Source organism: Camelina sativa, chromosome 7, assembly GCF_000633955.1.
Source record: "Camelina sativa cultivar DH55 chromosome 7, Cs, whole genome shotgun sequence".
NCBI classification, from domain to species: Eukaryota; Viridiplantae; Streptophyta; class Magnoliopsida; order Brassicales; family Brassicaceae; genus Camelina; species Camelina sativa.
This window is the reverse complement of record NC_025691.1, coordinates 24,577,155-24,599,213: the sequence shown is the minus strand read 5'-3', so window position 1 is coordinate 24,599,213 and position 22,059 is coordinate 24,577,155. Positions and strand designations below refer to the sequence as shown.

General features: G+C 36.3%; 6 protein-coding genes and 1 non-coding gene across 10 annotated transcripts; 4 read left to right on the top strand and 3 right to left on the bottom strand.

Moving 5' to 3' along the window:
• TRNAS-UGA lies at positions 667–748 on the bottom strand. The gene has a single exon. It is a non-coding gene; the product is annotated as a tRNA-Ser (tRNA).
• Positions 897–3,717, bottom strand: LOC104702391 (protein FAR1-RELATED SEQUENCE 4). The gene is made up of 3 exons (XM_010418244.2): positions 1,517–3,717; positions 1,354–1,413; positions 897–1,261 (listed from the first exon to the last, which is right to left on the bottom strand). The coding sequence occupies exons 1-3, from the start codon at positions 3,548–3,550 to the stop codon at positions 1,127–1,129; spliced, it is 2,229 nt and encodes a 742-aa protein (XP_010416546.1). The 5' UTR covers positions 3,551–3,717; the 3' UTR covers positions 897–1,126.
• Positions 4,469–7,342, top strand: LOC104702390 (cyclin-B2-4-like). 2 transcript variants are annotated; one of them, XM_010418241.2, is made up of 12 exons: positions 4,469–4,677; positions 4,807–4,888; positions 4,964–5,111; positions 5,217–5,279; positions 5,356–5,407; positions 5,486–5,617; positions 5,708–5,851; positions 5,932–6,021; positions 6,112–6,333; positions 6,421–6,519; positions 6,606–6,784; positions 6,881–7,342. In XM_010418241.2, exons 2-12 carry the CDS (start codon positions 4,828–4,830, stop codon positions 7,014–7,016), a joined length of 1,326 nt encoding a protein of 441 aa, XP_010416543.1. In that variant the 5' UTR covers positions 4,469–4,677; positions 4,807–4,827; the 3' UTR covers positions 7,017–7,342. The 2 variants fall into 2 exon arrangements, with proteins under 2 accessions (XP_010416543.1, XP_010416544.1); XM_010418242.2 differs by having other exon boundaries at positions 4,985–5,111; positions 6,881–7,341.
• LOC104702389 (small nuclear ribonucleoprotein SmD3a-like) lies at positions 8,114–9,648 on the bottom strand. Its single transcript, XM_010418240.2, has 5 exons — positions 9,394–9,648; positions 8,868–8,920; positions 8,694–8,754; positions 8,544–8,600; positions 8,114–8,435 (listed from the first exon to the last, which is right to left on the bottom strand). Exons 1-5 carry the CDS (start codon positions 9,550–9,552, stop codon positions 8,391–8,393), a joined length of 375 nt encoding a protein of 124 aa, XP_010416542.1. The 5' UTR covers positions 9,553–9,648; the 3' UTR covers positions 8,114–8,390.
• Positions 11,642–13,764, top strand: LOC104702388 (probable acyl-activating enzyme 21). Its single transcript, XM_019228169.1, has 4 exons — positions 11,642–11,860; positions 11,934–12,650; positions 12,932–13,287; positions 13,367–13,764. The coding sequence occupies exons 1-4, from the start codon at positions 11,663–11,665 to the stop codon at positions 13,710–13,712; spliced, it is 1,617 nt and encodes a 538-aa protein (XP_019083714.1). The 5' UTR covers positions 11,642–11,662; the 3' UTR covers positions 13,713–13,764.
• On the top strand, positions 14,032–19,217 carry LOC104702386 (pentatricopeptide repeat-containing protein At1g76280-like). Of its 2 annotated transcripts, XM_010418237.2 has the most exons (14): positions 14,032–14,239; positions 14,343–14,409; positions 14,523–14,592; positions 14,705–14,898; positions 15,097–15,204; positions 15,298–15,480; positions 15,728–16,234; positions 16,568–16,663; positions 16,764–16,937; positions 17,290–17,517; positions 17,678–17,821; positions 17,918–18,106; positions 18,214–18,333; positions 18,414–19,217. In XM_010418237.2, the coding sequence occupies exons 1-14, from the start codon at positions 14,226–14,228 to the stop codon at positions 18,804–18,806; spliced, it is 2,487 nt and encodes an 828-aa protein (XP_010416539.1). In that variant the 5' UTR covers positions 14,032–14,225; the 3' UTR covers positions 18,807–19,217. The 2 variants fall into 2 exon arrangements, with proteins under 2 accessions (XP_010416539.1, XP_010416540.1); XM_010418238.2 differs by lacking the exon at positions 18,414–19,217 and having other exon boundaries at positions 18,231–18,333.
• LOC104702385 (uncharacterized protein At1g04910-like) lies at positions 19,935–22,039 on the top strand. 2 transcript variants are annotated; one of them, XM_019227855.1, is made up of 6 exons: positions 19,935–20,545; positions 20,640–20,730; positions 20,849–20,925; positions 21,077–21,165; positions 21,249–21,428; positions 21,730–21,883. In XM_019227855.1, exons 1-6 carry the CDS (start codon positions 20,342–20,344, stop codon positions 21,740–21,742), a joined length of 654 nt encoding a protein of 217 aa, XP_019083400.1. In that variant the 5' UTR covers positions 19,935–20,341; the 3' UTR covers positions 21,743–21,883. The 2 variants fall into 2 exon arrangements, with proteins under 2 accessions (XP_019083400.1, XP_010416538.1); XM_010418236.2 differs by having other exon boundaries at positions 19,946–20,545; positions 21,249–21,432; positions 21,730–22,039.

The window sequence follows — 22,059 nt, the reverse complement described above, 5'->3', positions numbered from 1 at the left end:
GTTGGAACCTTGGGGCTCTTGATTTGTATGTTTGGTGGAGTCATGTATCAGCAGTCTACCATCAAGAAACCAATGGCTGCACAAGAAGCTAAACCGCAAGAGCAAGATGAGGAACAGGAGAAACTGCTGGAGATGCAGGAGAGTAACAGCATCGATATAAAGGAAACTCCAGTATCAGAAGAGAAACTATAATCATATCTTTCCACTGAAGTTGGTAAATCTGAATCAGAAGAGAAACTCTATGATTTTTAGTGTGTGGATTTTGCAGTGGTTGTAGTTTCTACGGTACTGATACGATTTAGTTTTCGATAAAAAATAACTATATTGTAGTTAGTGGTTATGCAATTCTTTTGTAACTAGACGTAAGACTACAGCTTTCCTGATCCAGTTGTTGAATAATATCGTTTTATTTGATTACATTTTGATGTGTTTCGTTACACTACATTTTGTGTTTGGATCTATTTGTTGGATCTGGTTCAGATTTATACGCAAGTAAAGGATTCTTATGCTTCCTCTTTGTGTTGAGATATGTATTAACACAAAGGTTTTGAAAAATGTTTGGGAGTCGAACTAACATCTTGGTAAAATAGGCCAAGTTAATTTATGAGAGCACAAAGGTAGGACTTGCTATGATTGAGCCTCAAACTGAAAAAATTAAAAAAATTACGTCAACAGCAGGGTTCGAACCTGCGCGGGCGAAGCCCAATAGATTTCAAGTCTATCTCCTTAACCACTCGGACATATTGACAATTTGTTATATCACTGAAACATGTATATTATATAACCTAACTAGGAGTAGAACCCTTCCCTTTGTGGCTTAAAGAGATTGTAATATTTCGTTGAAGATTAGTTGAAGGCCTGAAGCCAGTCAATTTATACACAGTAGACGAATCTGATTCAAAGAAAATTAGCAACTAGAAAATCTAACTGCTTAACAATTACTTAGCTTACATACATACAGATGCCTACTCACGGGATTGTTCATCAAAACATACACCATTTACTCTATTAATTTAACCTAAGAACAATGCAACCAGAGAAAAAGCCAATAAACAAGGAGCGTAGGAAATATGTTACACACAAAGAAGCTATCAAGCTTGTTGGCGGTGATTGTTTAACTATATTTTTACCCAGGGGGATTGTTCTGATGCATATTTGTAGCCGGAAGGTTGTGGAACTCCGTGGGGATTACATTTTGGAATATTCCTGGCATTGTGTTGTGAAATTGCCCTGCCACTGCCTGCAATGATCTTGGAGCAGCCTGTAATAGAAAACGATCAGAACACTCAATCATATGAGTTCACTAACTGTCAATGAAAGGTTTGTATTCGGGATGCAGATAGGAAATTATACCACATGTTGAAATGCTTCTTGGCTTGCCTCACCAACAGTAGTTTCAGATTGAGTCATATGCTGCACAGATAGAAAAAGATCAATGAAACATACCCTATCGAGTACCCGTAAAAGATAAATCGATGATTCTGATAGCATAATGAAAAAAGTAACGCTACCAGACCTTTGACTTTTTAGAGGTATTGTTTACGCTACTTCTCTTCTCCCGTCTGGTTTCAGCTTGCACTGGAGCATTGCTTGCATGTATGTTATTAGGTTCGAGTCCAATCTGCGTCATTGTGGATCCATATTGATTTCCTCCTTGTACAGAATCTCCTGCTTGAATTGCAGCTTCTTCACATCTGGCGGGATGTTCGATGGTATTAAACTTAATAGCACATTGTTTAAAAGCTTCTTTCATTGCAAGCATGGCGATGTCATAACTTTCTTGGGAAAGAGATCCTTCTTCTCCCAAAATAATGGCTCGGCGGCAAAGATCATTGAAACGACGGATATTAGTCTGCACAAGTTCAAGGTTTCCGCTGATCTGATGTCTGTTTCTAGCTGCATTAGTCCATCTTTGCAGCACATAGTTGATCGGAATGGTGAAAACACCTGACATTTGGAGGACAACAATTGCATGTCTACAGAGATATCCCTTGTACTCAAAGGAACGGCAAGAGCAGTAAATATCTGACTTAAATTCATCCCAATCCACCAAATATTTCTGATCGTCATCAAAGTCCTTAACACTGTAAGTTGTTCCTTCCTCACTCTCCTTCGTAAGGTGGCAAGCAGCAGCACCCAAAACCTCAAGTTGGAATTTCCTGAATATTTCGTGGGTGTATACAAGTAACATTTGCTTCTCAAAAGGTGATGGAGATTTCAACTCAGGTGCTTCATGCCAAGCATCAAAATCTGCTTTAGCTTCCTCTTCATACCTATCTTCTAGCATTACTCCATATCCTTCTAAGAACTCCTTAAGGGAAGTTTCAATATGAACATACCTATCAAACAAAGAGTTTACGCTTTCTGAACGATAACGAGTTGATAACCCCGCAAATGTTACACCCCTCATAAAGGTAGGCGCCCAGAACTTACGCTCATCATACAAACACCGCATCCACTGAACATCCCTAAGATGAAACTTGTCAATCAATTTCAACCACCTCCTATCGAATTCCTCCTCAGACCATGACTTGTATATACATTTGAACAACTTTTTCATGAAAGTGTCTTGCCACATGCTCCAATAATCCAGATTCCTGGGAAGCTGTTCAAGTACATGCCACAAGCAATAGCAATGACGAGTTTCCGTCAAGACCGCAGCGACAGCTGCTTTTATAGCATTGTTCTGGTCAGTAAGCATTACTTTAGGCTTTTGACCACCCATTGCAACTAACCAAGATTGCATCAACCAGACGTAAGTGTAAACTGTATCATCAGCAACCAACCCACAGCCAAGCAACACAGGCTGAACATGATGATTGACTCCAATAAAAAGAACAAGTGGCACTTTATATTTACTCACAAAATAAGTAGTATCAAAAGAAACCACATCACTGAAACTTTTATAATCTTCAATCCCTTTAGCATCAACCCAAAACACATTTCTAAGCAAATGATCTTCACTGAAATCAACAGCGAAAAAGAATTTGGGATTCTCTTCCTGCATACGCATAAGAAACTCAAGCAAGATCTGAGCATCACCACCACCACCATCGTCGAGAACAAGTCTCCTTCCTTTATCGTGCTGGTTCCTCATATAACCATTAATGAAATCAAGATCGTTATAAGCACTGAGGTGTTTACAATCAGCCAAGGGACTGTTCTTCTTCCTCCTAAAACGTTGAGCGTCGTTGGATTTCACAGGCTCAGTGTTGTTGTTGTTGTTGTTTCTATGGCTCCTGAAAAAATGAGCTTGCTCCGGTAAAAGATCGTGGTTGTGCTCTTTGACGAAACTGTAAACGTACCATTTCCCATCTGGTCTTCGCTTGACGTGCATACTCGCTTTGCATCCGATTTTAGGGGAAGGTCTAGGGTTAATCGCGTCGTCGGATTGTTGTTTGCTTCCGTAGCGTATGCAGGAGAATTTGGCATCGATGAACTCCTTTGAAGCTCTTGATCTACGACTGCTCAATTTCGCAGTTCCGAAACCAACGGATTTGGCGTAGTCTTTGTAATACAGATACGCATCTTCGTGCGTCTCGAACTCCATTTTGAGAAGAAGAAGCTCAAAAAAAATCCACACCAGAAAAATTCGATACAAATCGGTGACTATAACACGCAGAGCGGATTGAGTAGCATAGATTACGAATCACAGAACTGATTCATCTTCACCAAACATGTTTTTTAGCAAGATCCGAAGCAAACAAAAAAAAAACACACACACATTCGAGAGAAGTTGGAAGAGAAGAGAGACTTGAAATTGGGCCGAATTGGGCCTCATATTCAGAATATTGGGCCGTATTGGGCAATTCGGTTTGACTTCATGTCTTGACTTTGTTGTCTACAACAAAGCAATTGAAAAAAAAGTTTCTTTTTAGAGAAAAAAAAAAAGGAAAAAAGAAAAAGGAATAAAGGAGAAGAGTCGTCAAATTAAAGTTTTAAAGATTTTAAAATCAGCTATTAGCTTGACTAAGAAAAATCATAATTGGGTAAAAAAAAAAAAATAATTATGTAGTATAAATTTTTTTTTTTAATTTATATTGGGAAAGAAAAATCGATTTTGTTTTGAAAATAAGTAGGAGGAGGTTGGTGGACGGCGACATTGAAACAAAACATGGACCAGTGAGCTTGGTGGTGCTAGTGGTGGTGGTAGTAATTACTAATAAGTAATAAAGAAGAAAATAAGCAAAAAATTTTGAAAAAAAGGAACGACGCACATGGTAAACAAATATAGCCGTTGGGGTTACTATTTCCTTTTTCCATTAGGTTCCCTTCCCTTCTGAGGTTTGCATCCAACGGCTCAGATTAACTAGCCGTTGATTTTATAACCAAAAAAAAAAAAAAAAAAAANAAAAAAAAAAAAATACACAAAGAAATCTTAAAAACAACAATATTTTTTTTCTTTTCTTTTTTGGTGTGTTGCAAGACATATATCCGCTCTTCACGTCTTCAAAATCATTTGATTACTTTTTTTTTTTTTTTTTTTTTTTTTTTTTTTTTTTTTNCTTTCCTTTTTTTTCAATTTGGTTTCCGTTGCGAGAGAGAGAGGAAAAAGATAAGAGAGGGACGACGTCGACGAGTCTTGAACAATAGAGAGAACCAGAGAGGGTCGATTTCTGATTTGCTGTTATGGGATTTTGCTTCTGACAGAGAGATAGAGACAGAGAGAGTTTAAAGGTATGAGATTTCATCTGGGTTTTTTATGAGATTTTAAGTCTTGTTCTTGATCAAGTCTTCTTAGATTTTTCAATTTTGCATTCAAGACCCAGTTTTTGATATTAACACACATGTTTCTGCGATTTTCAGAAACGGAAGAAGATTTTAATAATGGGTGGATCAGATGAGAACAATAGACACGGAGTTATTGGACCGATGAATCAACAACAAGGTATAAATCAAGAATTCACCCTTTTAATTAAAAATCAAATCTTTTGTTTCATTGTAGTACTAAAACAAAAAAAAGGATTGATTTTGCCAATTTTAGGGGGTTTACGTGGAGGAAAGACAATTACAGGGAATGGGCAGACAAGAAGAGCATTGAGTAATATAAACAAGAACATCATCGGTGCTCCTGTTTATCCTTGTGCTGTCAACAAGAGACCATTCACTGAGTACTCCATCTTCTTCTTTTTTTTTAACTTCTTCTTCATATGATCCGTTTATGAAAAAGTTTTTTTTTTTCACTTATCTAAAAAGAACCAATTTTTTCATCTCAGGAAAAATGTGATATGTAACAAGAAGGTTCCACCTGTTCCAGTGCATCATCGACCAGTTACTAGGTCAGTAATTTCTATTGATTGTTTTGCTTCAGTACGAGTTTGTTTAGGAGCTTTAATTCATGATTTAAATTTTCAGGAAGTTTGCTGCAGCTCAGTTAGCTGAGAACAATTCCCAAATCCACAAGGAGGTAACATTTACACTAATTTTAATTTGGTTCTTGAAATTATGACATAATTTTAGATCTAATCTCAAGTGGTTTTTTTAGGAAACCAAGAAATCAGACTTGATATCCAGCGAAGCATTAGATAAAATCATAACAGATGTGGATGAAGGAGACTTTAATGAGCCTATGTTTGTTCAACACACTGAAGCCATGCTTGAAGAGATTGACAGAATGGTATAAACAATTATAACATGTTTATTGTTTTAAGTCCTGTTTTGTTTGGTTTACTCGGATGATTAACATATTGCTTTTTTTGTTCTGCAGGAAGGGATTGAAATGGAAGATTCAAATGATATTGATATTGATGAAGAAGAGTCTGTGATGGATATAGACAGCTGTGACAAGAACAATCCTTTAGCTGTGGTCGAATACATCGATGACATATATTGTTTCTACAAGAAAAATGAGGTAATTTTTGGTGGTTCTGTTTCTGTATCAATATGATCAAAATCTGGTTTCAAGATTGTAACCATTCAATTGCTTTGCAGTGTCGTAGCTGTGTCCCGCCTAATTACATGGAGAATCAACATGACCTTAACGAGAGGATGAGAGGAATCCTTATTGATTGGTTGATTGAGGTAGAAACACACACACACACAAAACATAAAAGTTTCTTTAATTTTATTTGATGTCTCAGTGTAAAAGCTTACTGTGAACATTTGTTGCAGGTACATTACAAGTTTGAGCTGATGGAGGAGACGCTTTACCTCACAATCAATCTCATCGACAGATTTCTTGCGGTTCATCACATCGCCAGGAAAAAGCTTCAGCTTGTGGGTGTTACAGCTATGTTGCTTGCTTGCAAATACGAAGAAGTGTCAGTTCCGGTTGTAGATGATCTTATCCTCATCTCTGACAAGGCTTACACTAGGACAGAGATTCTTGATATGGTAAAAACCTTTTACTAGATCTTGTCCTGATCATAACAATGGGTGCCTCTGCTTTATATGTTTGATGATCATTATTGTGTTATGCAGGAGAAGTTAATGGCGAATACCTTGCAATTCAATTTCTGTCTGCCAACTCCATATGTGTTCATGAGGAGGTTTCTCAAAGCTGCTCAATCTGACAAAAAGGTTTGTGTAACTTGAAATCTTCTCTCCTCTTTATGTTATATAGAGAATCAAAACAATTATATCATAAGGTGTGAATTGTTTTTCAGGTTGAGCTTTTATCATTCTTCATCATCGAGCTTTGCCTAGTGGAGTACGAGATGCTTCAGTACAGTCCCTCTCAGCTAGCAGCCTCGGCTATCTACACAGCTCAGTCCACACTTAAAGGGTTCGAGGACTGGAGCAAAACCTGTGAGTTCCACACGGGCTACACTGAAGAAACGCTTCTGTAAGCACACCAAATTTAAAATCTTTTCACTAATATGCTTTGACTCATTCATATATGCCTTTGGAGTTTCTAAAATCTTGATGTTCAATCTCACAGGGAATGCTCGAGAAAGATGGTTGGTTTCCAACACAAGGCAGGGACAGGGAAGTTAACCGGTGTTCACAGGAAATACAACACATCCAAATTTGGTTATGCTGCAAGAACTGAACCAGCTGGCTTTCTGCTGCTGTAATAAACCAACGGTTTGGGGGATCACACGGAATCGATAATGGCTTGAAGAGAAAGAGAGAGGCAACATAAGTTGCATTAGTGGGAAATTTCTTTGACTTGTTTGTTTCGAAGTTTCTTTTGTAGATGGTTTAATCTTTTCAATTCTCGTTGCTGAGAGAATAATAGGAAACTTTAGGGTTCTTGATTTCAACTTTTTTTTTTTCCACTCTTCTTTCCAAATTCCAAGTCGGCAACTTGATTTCTACTTTGTATCATAATCCATAATGAAGAGAGTGAACAAGGTCGACCAATTAGCCAATTACTAATAGTCTCACAAAAGAACATGTTGAATTGAAGAACAATGAAAAGTCTGTTTAAGTGGCTGAACGAGTTGATTTGATCTATCGACATCGATTAAGAGCAATGTTTTTTTCTTCTGCATGGAAATATCTGTTGGAATGATTTTGACCTTTCTACTAGTAGTAGTCTACTACTAGTTGACGTTGACTTGGCATAACGTAATGTATTTTTCATTCTCTTCATCTCAAAACGGTAAGTTTCTGACGGAGGACTGTTAATAAGACGTGTACTTCTTTCATTTTATTATCAAAAAGAGAGAGAAGAAATGAATAAATGAGAATGTGACAATGGTGGTGGTATTGCTAAATTGTGTCTTTGCTTATCAATAATGTTGCTTTTATCTTCATCCCCTGAGCACTCGTTTGTCTCAGCTCTCCCAGTTGGTGAGTCAAGTTTTTTCTAACTTTTTTTTTTGTTGAAATAAGAACTAATATGCATATAAATAAAAATGGTGCAGGGGAGAAGAAAACAGAGGCAGCAAGAAGACTTTGGTCTTTGAGTGACGGATGAAAAACATGTTGGTTATGTAGTAGACAGAAGACGCTCGTGCCGTGTTATAACTGAGTCGTGGCCCAAAAAAGAACATGAAATCGCTTGCAGCAGCAATTTAACACAAACTATGTCGAATGTTTTATTTCCTACAACTCCTCTCTTCTCCGTTTGATCCCAACTATATCTTTATCCGATAAATAAAAGAATGAATAAATTAGTAAAAAAACGACCGCTACTAGAAAAGCATCATTTTCTGATTTCCAAGACTAAAGACAAAAAGAACCATTACGGAAATTTGCATCGTGATATCTTCTTCTACATAAGATGTGGCAATTCTCTAAAAACACCATTTGAAGAAAACATGTCAATGTTTCAAACATCTTAGTAACTCAAAACACAGAAGTAGTCCCTCTTCCCTGTCATTGTTAGAGATTTTACTTACTGTGTAACTTTAAAATGCATAAGTGACAAGTTTAAGATGGTGGATTCTCCTGGATACTGCAGATATTGTCTTAAAGAGTCGAAGCTACATTTCGAGGGTTAACTATCTCACCGCTCCCCTTCCTCCTCTTGTTCCACGCCCAGTACCCTGATGACATAACCAAAAATTCAATTAGTTGCTTTGAATTTTTCAAACATTGTCTTCTTGAGCTGTAAATCAGAATCAGAAAGGACTTAAGTGAGGAAAAAAACTTACTCTGCCTCGCATAGCACCACCTCTACCTCTGCCAACACCTAGTGAAGAGCCCTTTCCCTGCATAGATCAAGTAAGCAAGATGTTATAAGCATCTAATGTTTATAAAGCATAGATGGGTTTGATATTCTCCATCACGTTCAAGAAGTATACCTTGCCCTTAGTATCCTTGAACATTGGAGCATTCTTTAGCATGTCTGGTATGATTATAAACCTGTCAATATTTTACAACAAAAAAAAGGCCAGTTTAATCAGTCAGCTAAGTTGAAAAAGAATGCTTCAACAAAGTAAACAAGTAAATATCAAAAAGAGTTTAGTATATAGCACCTCACTAAGCTGCCTCGAAGGAAAACATGCTCAAGCTGTGATACCTTACCATCCTGTTCCATATAATCATACAGAGCTCAAACGTTAGTTTTGTTAACAATTATGATCAAAAGAAATAAATTTCTACATTTGCAGTAACACTTCAAGATTGATTATATAGTCTTGTAATTTATAAAGAATCGGAATCTCCTACAGCTTCCTTCTAAGAAATTTTACAAGCTCTACTAGATCCAATATCAATGGTGGAACTATAAATAAGACAAGAGGTCACAATCTTTAGCCATCATAATTCTACATATGCACCTTTCTCCAATACTAGCATATACTGGGTCTCAACACAATCACTAATTTAGGGATTTAACCGGCAATTATTTCACCAGGAGACTCAATTTCAACACGAAACCTAAGCCGCTAAATTTTAGGGTAAATGTTTTCTTCAATTCTAGAGTAAATGGACAAGAAAAACGTAAACCTAGGGTTGAATGAGAATGAAATATACAAAGCCAAAAAAAAAAAAAAACATTACCTTGGCCGTATAGGTGATGTTCTCGAGCTGACAGTTCCAGTTATCCTCGCACTCGATCATGCTTCCTCTGTACAGCTCACCGCTCTTCAACTCAACCGTCACGATATGACTGGACGAATCGTGAAGAAGCTTCACTGGAATCCCTAAACTCCGGCTCATCTTCGCGGTTTCAATCAAGTTTCGATTTCACAAACCCTAATTGAACCCTTCCCTTTTCCTCTTTTTTTGGCAGCCTCGAAAGGAACAAAAAGTGTATCTGTTACTTAAAAAACAACAATTCGGCTTCGTTTAAAACCTTCTCCTGGGCTTATTTTTAAATTAGGCCGGCCCATTAATTACCTTCTTATCATATACTTTCGTTTAATATACATGTTTTATTTTATTCTTTTATATTAACGATTTATAATTTTCGTATTTTTTTGGTTACATATGTCAAATGTACAGATTTCGATTTTTTTTTTACATGTATCGAAATCTTGTCAATTAGTTGATACATGTCACGATCATAGTGACTATATATATTAACTTTTAAATAATCTAATTTAAGAAAAGACTAAACGTGTCAAAATCTCATCATATATATTGGTTTGACACTGATACAATTATGTTAATTACTAACCTTGGAAACATCTAAGATTAGTATATACCTTCTTAATAAATAATAACTGTGATTCGTTTTTTTATATAATTAGTGGTATACTAAACTATTTTCTTTTTAATTTATCTTTAAAAAATGTAATCTTTTTATTTATAGGATTTATAATTTATTGTATAATTTTTTTAATGATATATTTTATAACAGTTTTTTTTATAAATGTAATCATTTAACGTTACTGTTTATAATTTTTGAAAATTTGTTAAAAATACCCTTTTCGAAATATATTTTTTAAAATTACATTTTTTGAACATTTTCATTTTACCCTTTTTTACACAATTACACAATGTTAAATTAATTTTTACAATTTTTTTTTAGGTTTGGGTTTTCTATTTTACATTTAGGATATAGTTTTGAGGGGTTATGATTTAGTATTTGGAGTTTAGAGATTAGAATTTAGTTGTTTTATACATTAAAAATGTATTTTTGAAAATGGACAACATAAAAAAGTATTTTTAAAAAGTTACATAGGAAACGGGGTATTATTGAAAACCCCCGTAATTTTTTGTATAATTTTATTTTTCTATATGTGGCTGTAGACATCTAATAGATTGACTTAACACATGTCATGAATCATGATAAAGCTTATACAATAAGATTAGTACAAGATTTGTAAAATACTAAAATTTTTAAAATTTAGTGGGGGTTATTGATTTGAGATTTGAATAGAGTTTTAAAGATTTTAAATGTTATGTAGAATCTGTTGTTATTAGATCAAGATTTTGTTTAACTCTGTTAAAGTTTAGTGTTATTAGTTTGTGATTTGTAAAAAGTGATTTAAAATTTTAACAAAATTGGGCTATTGGATTCAGACTTTTATAAAGTCATTAAAAGTCATTAAAATTTTTGTGTTATTCAATAAAACATAAAAATCTAGGATTGGTAATAAATTCAATTATTATGTTATTGATTCATGATTTTAGACACTTTCTTTACAAAATAAAATCATGAAGAGTATCACAAAAATACAGGGATTGTTTAGAGCAATTTACAAGATTTTAAAATACTAATCAACAAAACTCTCTAGCAATCTTGAAGAATCTTTCATTTATTTTGTAAAGAAAGTGTATAAAATCATGAATCAATAACATAATAATTGAATTCATTAACAATCATAGATTCTTATGTTTTAATTGAATAACACAAAACTTTTAATTTGAATCCAATAATCCAATTTTGTTAAAATTTTAAATGACTTTTTACAAATCACAAACTAATAACACTAAACTTTAGAGTTTAACAAAATCTTGAACTAATAAAAACCGATTCTACATAACATTTAAAATCTTTAAAACTCTATTCAAATCTCAAATTTGAACTTTTCAAAAATCTTTATAAATTGGAATCCAATAACGTCCCCTTAATCTCTAGCCACCTCAAATTCTCTAGGTGGCAAGTTACCAAGCTACTAAGCTCTTTCACAGATTATGTAATAAATAATGGCAAGGTACCAAGCTCCTTCACAGATTATGTAATAAATAATGAAAGATTTTATATTACTGGATACTAAAAATTTATTGGAGTGTTGCACAAAGTATTAGCCTATATATACAATAATCTAATCCACCGTTTTATATGGTCTTAGTAGCTCAATAACCATAGTGAAAATTTAAGATGGAAGGAACAATGAAGTGCTCGGCGAATTATGTCCCGCTTTCTCCGATCAGTTATCTCGAGAGAGCAGCCGTCGTCTTCGGTACCAGAACCTCCGTGATATATGGTGATATTCAGTACACGTGGAACCAAACACGTGACCGTTGCGTCCGCCTTGCCTCTGCTCTCTCCGACCTTGGTCTCTCCCGCCACGACGTCGTAAGTGATTGTTTAACAACTTTTCTATCTTAAGTCAAACGTTTTTTAAATGATGTTTTAATATTTCTATCAGGTGGCTGCTTTGGCGCCAAATATTCCTGCGTTAATTGAACTTTATTTTGGAGCTCCGATGAGTGGATCAGTACTTTGTGTGTTGAACCCGCACTACGATTCTAGGATGCTTGCGATGGCGCTGGAGAAAACAAAGCCAAAAGTCTTCTTCGTTGACTCTGAGTTCCTCTCCGTTGCTGAGGAGTCTCTCACTCTCCTTTCAAACATTCAAGAACAACCTATCATCATCACAATCACAGAACATCCAACAGAGAAATCAAAACACGTACACTACGAGGACTTTCTCTCTTCTGGAAACCCTAATTTCAAACCCATACGACCAGTTGACGAATGTGATCCAATAGCGCTCAATTTCACATCTGGTACCACATCCACGCCCAAATGTGTCGTTTATAGCCACCGCGGCGCGTATCTGAACGCAATGGCTGTTGGTGTTACCAATGAGATGAAACCAATGCCGGTTTATCTCTGGACAGTTCCGATGTACCATTGTAGTGGGTGGAGCTCTGTTTGGACAGTTGCAGCTTATGGAGGAGTCAACGTCTGTCTCAGAGAAGTCAACGACAGAGTTATATTTGATAGTATAGTGAAGCACAAGGTAACTGACTTTGGTGGCTCGCCTGCGGTTCTCAACATGATTGCCAATGCACAAGACTCGGTCAAGAAGTCGTTCCCATGGACCGTACAAGTTATGAGCGGAGGATCTTCACCTCCTGAGGTAAAACTTACCACAAATTTTTAAATTACATGTTCGATTAAATTTCAATACATGGTTGTTCAATCCGACTTATTCGGTTTGAACTTTTAGGTTATAGCTAGTGCCTTGCGTAGTTGCTTTATATGTTAGCTTTGTTACAGTACATTATGAATGTACGTATTGATTACAACATTTGGTTTAATAAGTAAAATCCAATAATGTAAAGAGCATATAGAATCCTTAATTATGTATATAATATACTACATAGAATCATATTATAAGATATTAATTTATATGGATAGGTTATTTTGAGACTCAAGAAGCTAGGATTCAAAGTGATGATGGCTTTCGGATGCACGGAGTTGTATGGATTAGGAACAGCTTGTTTCTGGATGCCTGAGTGGGAGACTATACCTGAAGAAGAGAGTATAAGGCTTAAGGCAAGAGATGGTCTCAACCATTTCGCCAAGGAAGCTGTCGATGTGATGGACCCAACCACCATGGAACCGGTTCCACACGATGGAAAGACCATTGGGGAGATTGTTCTCCGGGGAAATACCGTCATGAGTGGTTACTACAAGAACAAAGAAGCCACTGAAGCGGCTTTTCGAGGTGGATGGTTCTGGAGTCGCGACATGGCTGTTATAGATCCTGATGGGTAATTAGTAAATAAAACATACATATATTAGTTTGATTAATTATTTTACTAATAATGATTTGATGTTTCCGCTTTCAAGATACATACATTGGAAAGAAAGGTCACAAGATGTTATAACATGCGAAGGAGAAAGTATGGGGTCAAAGGAGATCGAAGGGCTTCTCTATAGCCACCCAGCGGTTTATGAAGCAGCGATAGTTGGTCAACCGGACGAAACTTTAGGAGAGTCGATGTGTGCTTTCGTGAAACTCAAAGAAGGAGTTGAAGCAAAAGAGGAAGAAATCATTGAGTTCTGTAAAAGAAAGATTGGGAAAACAAACATGAAGTTGGTTCCAAAGACTGTAGTTTTCACGGATGTTCCTAGGACTCCCACTGGGAAGATTAGGAAGAATGTTATGAGAAACATGACCAAGAATATGAAATAATAATTTATCGATGCAACTAATTTAAAAAATTTGTAAAAGTTTTATCATTTAATAAAATCTAGTGTGTATGTTCTATTTCTATATATATGTAATTTTGGACATGTATAACTATGAGATTGTTCTTTCATTTATGGATGTTTGTTGCCCTGGCTCCTTGATGAAGCTATTAAAGCTAAACCAGTCTAAATCAATTTAGACCGGAGAGAAATCAGAAATGCATAAATGGGCCAATTGTGAAGAAGGCCTGGCCCACTAATTGTATTTTCCATCAGTTTGATAAACCTGAAATGTTTTTTTTTTTATTCGTTTGCTTCTCTTCTCTTACATGTTCGCATCTCTTTGTGCAGATTGCTAGAACCCAGATACATAATCAAAACGGAGTTCCGATTAATCAAAGTCGGAAAATTTTAAAATGTTCGCTTAGAGATTTTAGTTTTTGTGAAGTAAGTTTTCTCCTTTTTTCGTAAATTTTCTAAAAAATCTCGAGGGACCTCAGAATCGAGTCTGAAAGACATGTACAGAGCTCTGTAAGTGAATTGGGTTTCTTTTTGTTTTTTTGGTGTGTGTGTGTGTGTTGCCTACTAGTTCAAGAAATGCTCACTGACTTGCTTCGTGTTTTGTGCTATGAAGCTGGCTTTCTCCATTGCGATTTATTCTGAGCTCCTCGTCGTCAAAGTTAACGCCTTACGTATCTCGGGTTAGTGTTTATGTTCCTTTCCTTGTGTAGCTTTGAGATTTGTTAACGATCATTGTTTCTTCAATTAAATTTGAAATCTTTTGCAATTTGATTAAATGGGAATTTCATTGTAGATACCGGGACGAAGTGGAATTGATAATGGGTCTGGTTGTTCTTGTTCTCGTAGTGTCACGACATTGATAGGTATGTCTGATTCAGCCTGTTTGTTCTCACAATCTATTGCGTCTTACTTGGATTATTGTTAAAAGACGAGATTTTGTGACTTGACAATAAGTGCTTTGATTCCATATGGCAGGTAATGAATTCATTCGATGCCAAGATGAGTCAACTAGGAAGATCTTACAATTGCAGATTGTTAGTGCCCTTCGATCCGGAGAGAGGCCTGGAGCGTCAGCTCTGCTTCTAGAGTTAATACAGGGGAATTATTCACTTGGTGCTGATGATTTTCATGTTATTCTTAATTATTGTGCTCGATCACCGGATCCTGTGGTAAGTTGATATATCTTTAGGCTTGTCTTTTGGTGGATGATTAAACTTTGTTTGCACCTGTTTTTATATATGTTGCATAGTTTTAGAGTTATCTATCACTGAAGTTTTGTTGTGGCTGAGATGTATATCTCTAATTAGTTTCTCGTAGTACACTACTCTGGCTGTCTCTAACCCCAAGGCTGTAATTTGTTTCTGTAGTTTGTCATGGAGACTTACAGTGTAATGTGTAAGAAGGAAATCAGTCTGGACAGCAGATCTTTTTTGTTCATAGTACAAACCCTTTGTAATGGGGGACACTTGGATAAGGTATGCAAATAGTCCAATCATATATTTAGTATTTCCCTACATAATATAGTTACTCACGTTTATCTACTGATTTCTCTGCCCATATTTGTTCAGGCATCAGAGTTTATTCACTCTGTCGGAGAAGATGATAGTATCTCTCCTATTCTGCCCATCTATAACTATTTTCTTGGAGCCTGTGCAAAAACGAGAAGTGGATATCACGCTAGAAAATGTTTGGAATTGATGGATCAACGGAGTGTGGGGAAGAATGAAATAACATATGCAGCACTTCTCAAGGTTAGTTAAAGAACATATCTCATTTCAAGGCCTTTATCTTTTCCTTTTCAAGAGTTGTTCATATGTCAACTTTTAATTTTGGAGTATAAGAGATATGGACAAAACTTATATTTCCGTGATTGTCCCCATTTTTAGCTTTCCTGTCTCTTAAGGACTTTATATTGTTCCTTGACATAGAGGTTTCAATTACATTGATCTTCATAGTTGATCTTAGTTTTCTTTGTTATCTGATTACTATTATTTTCAGCTTGCAGTTTTTCAGCGCAACCTATCAGCTGTCAATGATATCTGGAGACACTATATCGACCACTATAGTCTCAATATAGTCTCTCTCAGAAAATTCATATGGTCCTATACGAGGTTGGGGGATTTGAAATCAGCATATGAATTATTGCAGTACATGGTGGATCTAGCTTTAAGAGGAGAGCTCTTTGTTCAATCCAGAGGAGGAAAATTGCATTCCACGAGACTGGATATTCCTGTACCATCAAATGGTGAAACCGGATCAGAGAAAGTTGCTTTTGGAGTAAATGATCACATGGTTTCGCCAAGGTTGGATGCTCATGGCAATAACATTGTGGAGAGCAATTCGTCTGGTGCACAGAGTAATGAAATTGAGTCTTCTAGAATGGCTTTGCCAAGAGGCCAAAACAAAACACCTGCAACTAGGATCCTCAGGTGGTCGTTCAATGATGTGATTCATGCGTGTGGACAATCTAAAAACTCTGAGCTAGCAAAGCAGCTAATGTTGCAGGTATCTCCTACCCCTTTCCCATTCATTTATTCCACGTCCTTATTCACTCACTCTGCACTGCGTCCTATACTGTAGAGTTATGAGAAACCCCTCTTTGAAAGAGACAGTTGAATTAACGACTCTGAATGGGAAATTTGATATTTTGTCTATGGCCTTGGTTGAAATTTCCAAGCTTTCATGATAATTGATACCAGCTTTCTATCGTCCTTGTTGAGCTGTAGAATTCTAGTAAATAGCTGGACGCTTCCCTTTTCTTTCCTAACTGGTTCCTGTCGTGCTTTGTGATATTTGATGAAAATTCATTTCTGACTTTCTTCTTATCTACACTAACAGATGCAAAATCTTGGGTTGCTACCATCAAGCCACACATATGATGGTTTTATTAGAGCTGTTGCATTTCCAGGAGGATACGAATATGGCATGTCACTGGTAAGAGTTTATGCCATCTGTTTCATAATTTCTTTCTTTCTGTATTTTAGCTTCTTTTTTTTTATAACGATTTCTGTTTATATTCTGTATCTCGACGCAGTTGAAAGTTATGCAGCAGCAGAATCTGAAACCATATGATTCAACTCTTGCTACGGTTTCAGCCTATTGCAGTAAAGCCTTTCAAGTTGATTTAGCTGAACATTTACTGGATCAAATATCTGAATGCTCGCACGCATATCCTTTTAATAACCTTCTTGCTGCATATGACTCCTTGGTTAGTTATTCTGATTCTACATATTGAAAGCCAGTTACACTTAATACCTCTTTTACCTTTCGCTGTTGTGTTCTCTGTTTAACCCGAATCCTCAAGTACCCAAGTTTGATCCTAGATGCAATAAAAATTTCAAAAGACCATACTTGTGACTATGTTGCCGCTCTAATCATAGGGGACGCTTAGAACAGGGTTCATGTTCTGTTCTATTAACTCTTACTCTAAATATTTGTCATGTTTCATAGGTCTTGTTATTATGTGGCAATATTTAGTACATAACCCCTGAACCTAAACAACTTTGTTCTGCTAATTTTCGTGTCACTGTGAGATTCAATTTCTACCTATTGCTTTGTAGGATCAACCAGAGCGTGCTGTCCAGGTTTTGGCTAGAATGAAACAGCTAAAACTGCGTCCAGATATGAGAACCTATGAACTGCTCTTTTCATTATTTGGTAATGTGAATGCACCATATGAGGAGGGCAACATGTTGTCCCAAGTAGACTGCTGTAAAAGGATTAATGCTATAGAAATGGACATGCTGAGAAACGGTTTTCAGCACAGTCCTATCTCAAGGCGGAATGTGGTTAGTTTCTGCTCATATAGCTAATTCTTAATCTGTTTGAAGAAGATGAATCAGATGTGACATAATTTAGTTTAAAAGCAGCTGGGAAAGTCCTTTTAAGGCACTAGTATCAATCAGCACGATGAACTTATTGTTTACCCTTTCCTTTTTCTTTCTCCAGCTGAGAGCCCTCGGAGCTGAAGGAATGGTGAATGAGATGATCAGACACCTGCAAAAAGCTGAGAACCTGAGTGTTTACAGCAACACGTATCTAGGCACGCCTACATACAACATAGTGCTTCATTCACTTCTCGAGGCAAACGAAGTAAGTATTCATCATGTGATAGTTTTATAGAAGTTTTCATTGACCAGTATACATATAGCAATATTGATTGATCGCTAATTCTTAAATTACATGCAGACTGATTTGGTGATCAATATATTCAAACGGATGATATCAAGTGGCTGTCCTGCAGACGCTGCTACCTACAATATAATGATTGATTGTTGCAGCATTATTCAATCTTATAAATCAGCTTGTGCTCTAGTTTCCATGATGATCCGTGACGGGTTTGCTCCAAAAGCTGTTACGTTTACTGCTTTGATGAAGGTAATAACAGAGTATCTGGTTACCATTTTAAATGTTTGCTGCCAAATCTAGCAGCTTATTCCTGTTCCTTTCTTTTCCAACTAACGAAAGCTGTGAAATTCTCTTAGATTTTGTTGAATGATAGGAATTTCGAGGAGGCACTTAATCTCTTGGATCAAGCTGCATTGGAAGAGATACATCTTGATGTCTTATCATACAACACCATTTTGCGTAAAGCATTTGAGAAGGTAAATAAATTTGTTGTCAAAACGCTAAAAGTAATGAAAAAAAACAAACTGCTTTAGTGTGCACATAACTTTGTCTGCAGGGAATGATTGATGTGATTGAGTACATAGTGGAGCAAATGCACCGAGAGAAAGTGAATCCAGATCCAACGACATGCCATTATGTTTTCACTTGCTATGTGGAACAAGGGTATCATGCAACAGCTTTAGAAGCTTTGAATGTTCTGAGCTTAAGGATGCTCAACGAAGAAGACAAAGAGAGTCTTCAGGAGAAGAAAAAAGAGCTTGAGGAAAATTTCATCATGAGTGAAGATCCTGAAGCCGAAACAAAGATAATCGAGCTGTTCAGAGACTCTGAGGAGCATCTTGCTGCAGCACTTCTGAATCTAAGATGGTGCGCGCTGCTCGAGTCCCGAATTATATGGTCAGAAAACCAAAGCCCTTGGGCCAAAGAACTCTCCAAAAAGTATGGTTAATAGGTAGAATGTGAACTGTTCATTGTTCTTTCTTAAAGAAGAGCGGTTTTGGTTTCTTCCTCTTGGCTGTTGATTCTCTGCCAGTTCACGGAAGCTGCTTCGTTTTGGTTTTGTATCATGTACAAACTGGTGATTCTAATTGATGGCGTGCAACCGTTTTGGAGGTCACCAAATCAACCAAACGAACGGTTGGTTTTGGTGGTTTATTAAGACGGTTTGATGAGACGGATCAACAAGACGGTTAGAAGCATTGTTAAGCGGCTACAACCCACCTATAAAAACTAGGCCAATTGCGAACCATTATCAAATGAGATTGAGTTTTAGTATTTATTTTAGATTTTGTTATTGTAGTATTTTTTATTTATTTAATAAATAGCCAAAGAAATTCTAATTGCACATGAAACTTGGTTATCCGAAGTTGTACTTGTATTTTTCTAACCCAAGTTATAAATTTAAAAAGGGTACAATGCATATGAATAAGACATGATCTTGAAACTTGATTCACTTAAAACAAGAAAAAGAATAATTACTGTGAAAACATAAAGGACAGATGCAAACGACAGAAACAAACGTAATAATGTTTACAACTTGCTCCTGTTTCTCTCATCTTTTCTTTTATTTGTATTTTACTCATCCAAATACAAAATGTTTACCATAGATAGAGGACCTATCCTTATAGTTTAGATGATTTCACACCATAGAATAGAATACCATCCAATATTGTACCAACAATGCAAAGAAAAAGAAGATATTTTTCAAAGTAAAAAAGCAGAAGTAGAAAGGAGAAGATATTTTTTTCCCTTTAGCCAAAATGGACTAGAATAGTGTAGAATGAGAATATGAAGATTCACTCAATGGCAAACAAATCGTAGATATAAAATGCCACTCCTATATAGTATTTAACTTAATTACTGAGGACAATTCTCATTCTTCTTTTGTCAACTATTGGAGACATTTGTTTGTTTGTTTTTGCCGACTTGGGGACATCTGTCATATGTAAACTCCATTGATTCCTGCATATATATGATATATCCCTGATAATAATGTTTTTTTCTCAAAGGATATAACAACTAAAGTTACACAAAAATGTGATTTTGACAAAAGCTTAAGCTTATAACTCAATTTTAGAACTAATGCTGCTGCCGACTGCCGTCTTAAGATCACTTAAGATTTCGATACTTTTTATTTTACACCTTAATATTAATTTAATAATGTATAAAGTTAGGTAATAAAGTTAATTCAGTCATCAAAATTTACAGCTTTTAATAAACACTAAAACTAGTATAGCTCTCTGTCTATAAAAGTGGTGAAGAAACAAAAGGAACTCGATTTCTCTTTCTCTGATTCATATGTTTGTTTGAAGAAAAAGAGTTGTTGTCGCTCGTGATCGACAACAATGCTCTTCTGTGATCCTTTTTGTCAAATACAGTAACATTCTAAAAACATGTTTTGATTTCTAAAAATCCAATCTTTTTTTTTTTCTTTTTCTTTTCAAATCTCTCTCAGTGCGGCGAGGTAGTTACGCGGCGGCCGCCATGAGTTTCCATCGGCGGCGGTACCCTTACTACAACCGTCTCCGCCGTCTCCTTCCTCTCGTTTTCGCCGTCTCCTTATCTCTCCTCATTCTCTTCGCTTTTCTCTCTTTCTTTGCTCCGCCTCCTGGAGATTCCGATCGCCTTCACCCTGGCGTTCGCTACTCATCCAATGATCCGATCAAAGCTACCGGTTTTCGAGTTCCGGTTAGTGTGTTTCTTTTTTTCTTCATTTATTCTTTCGCTAAAGATTGAAACTTTTAGAACCTATTTGATGATTTTTGGGTCCATCGGATTACAGAGAGGTGGAGGCAGACCAGATCGTGATATCTGGCGTTCACGAAATGCTGAGTTCTTCTATGGATGCAGCAATGCCAGCAACAAGTTCGCAAGTGCGTAACAGCTCTCTTTAATCATTATTCACTATTGATCTTACCAAAGTATGAATCTTTCGATTAGTTGGAACTTGGAATCAGGCATTGGTGTTAATATCCGATTACTTGTTTGTAGATGCGAAAACAGTGACGAGAAATGATAGATACTTGGTAATCGCCACTAGTGGTGGTTTGAATCAACAGCGAACTGGAGTGAGTTTCTTGACTTCTCTTGTTCATTACCTATCTCCCATAGACTATCACAATACGAGCATTTGTTTACTCTTAATCAGCTAATGGATCTACTTCTTTCATCTGGAAATGATATTCTATATCTTGTGTAATCATATGGCTTGTTCTGCAGATTGTAGATGCTGTTGTTGCGGCAAGAATACTAAATGCTACTCTTGTTGTTCCAAAGTTAGACCAGAAGTCTTACTGGAAGGATGCCAGGTTCGGGACAGAATTAGCATATACGTATTGTTGTTCTTCGAAACGAAAAATTGTTTAGTAGTAACGTTGTGCGTTCTGTGCAGTGACTTCTCGCATATTTTCGATGTTGATTGGTTTATATCGTTTCTTTCGGAATACGTCAAAATTGTAAAGCAACTTCCACTGAAAGGAGGGCGAGTATGGACTCCAAGTAGAATGCGTGTACCACGGAAATGTAGCGAGAGATGCTATATTAACCGTGTTTCACCTGTTCTTAACAAAAGGCATGTAAGTTTCCTTCTTCTTTTAAACTTATTCTTGTTGCCTTTTTAATTTTTTCCTCATGGAACCAATATGTCTAAGAAAATTGTTTGTTGTCTTTGATTCTTTTTCGATTCTTTGTAGGCGCTGTTGGTTTATGGTCTTCTTTGTATTTCTTTCGTTGATTGCTAGCATGTCGATGTTTTGTTTATGCTTTTTTCTAATCATAGTCCTTGAAGCATTTTTTACCCGTGGAGAAGTGGTTGTCTTTGAATAAGCATCTCGCTATAAGCTTATATTATCGCTTTTGTCTGTATGATTCAGGCAGTTCAACTGAACAAATTTGACTATAGACTTTCAAACAAGTTGAGCGATGACTTGCAAAAGCTAAGATGTAGAGTAAATTACCATGCTCTAAAGTTCACTGATCCTATACTTACAATGGGCAATGAATTGGTCCGGCGCATGCGATTGAGGAGCAAACACTTCATTGCGTTACACCTAAGGTAGACCACCATTCACCTTATATCCTGATATTTCTTTATTTTACACTGTTACTGAACAAGGGAAATGTACTGGGGAGAACTACTAACATATAGCACAGCTGAAAACTCTTAGCATGGCTTTGGTACTTTTAGTTCAAGCATCCTGTGG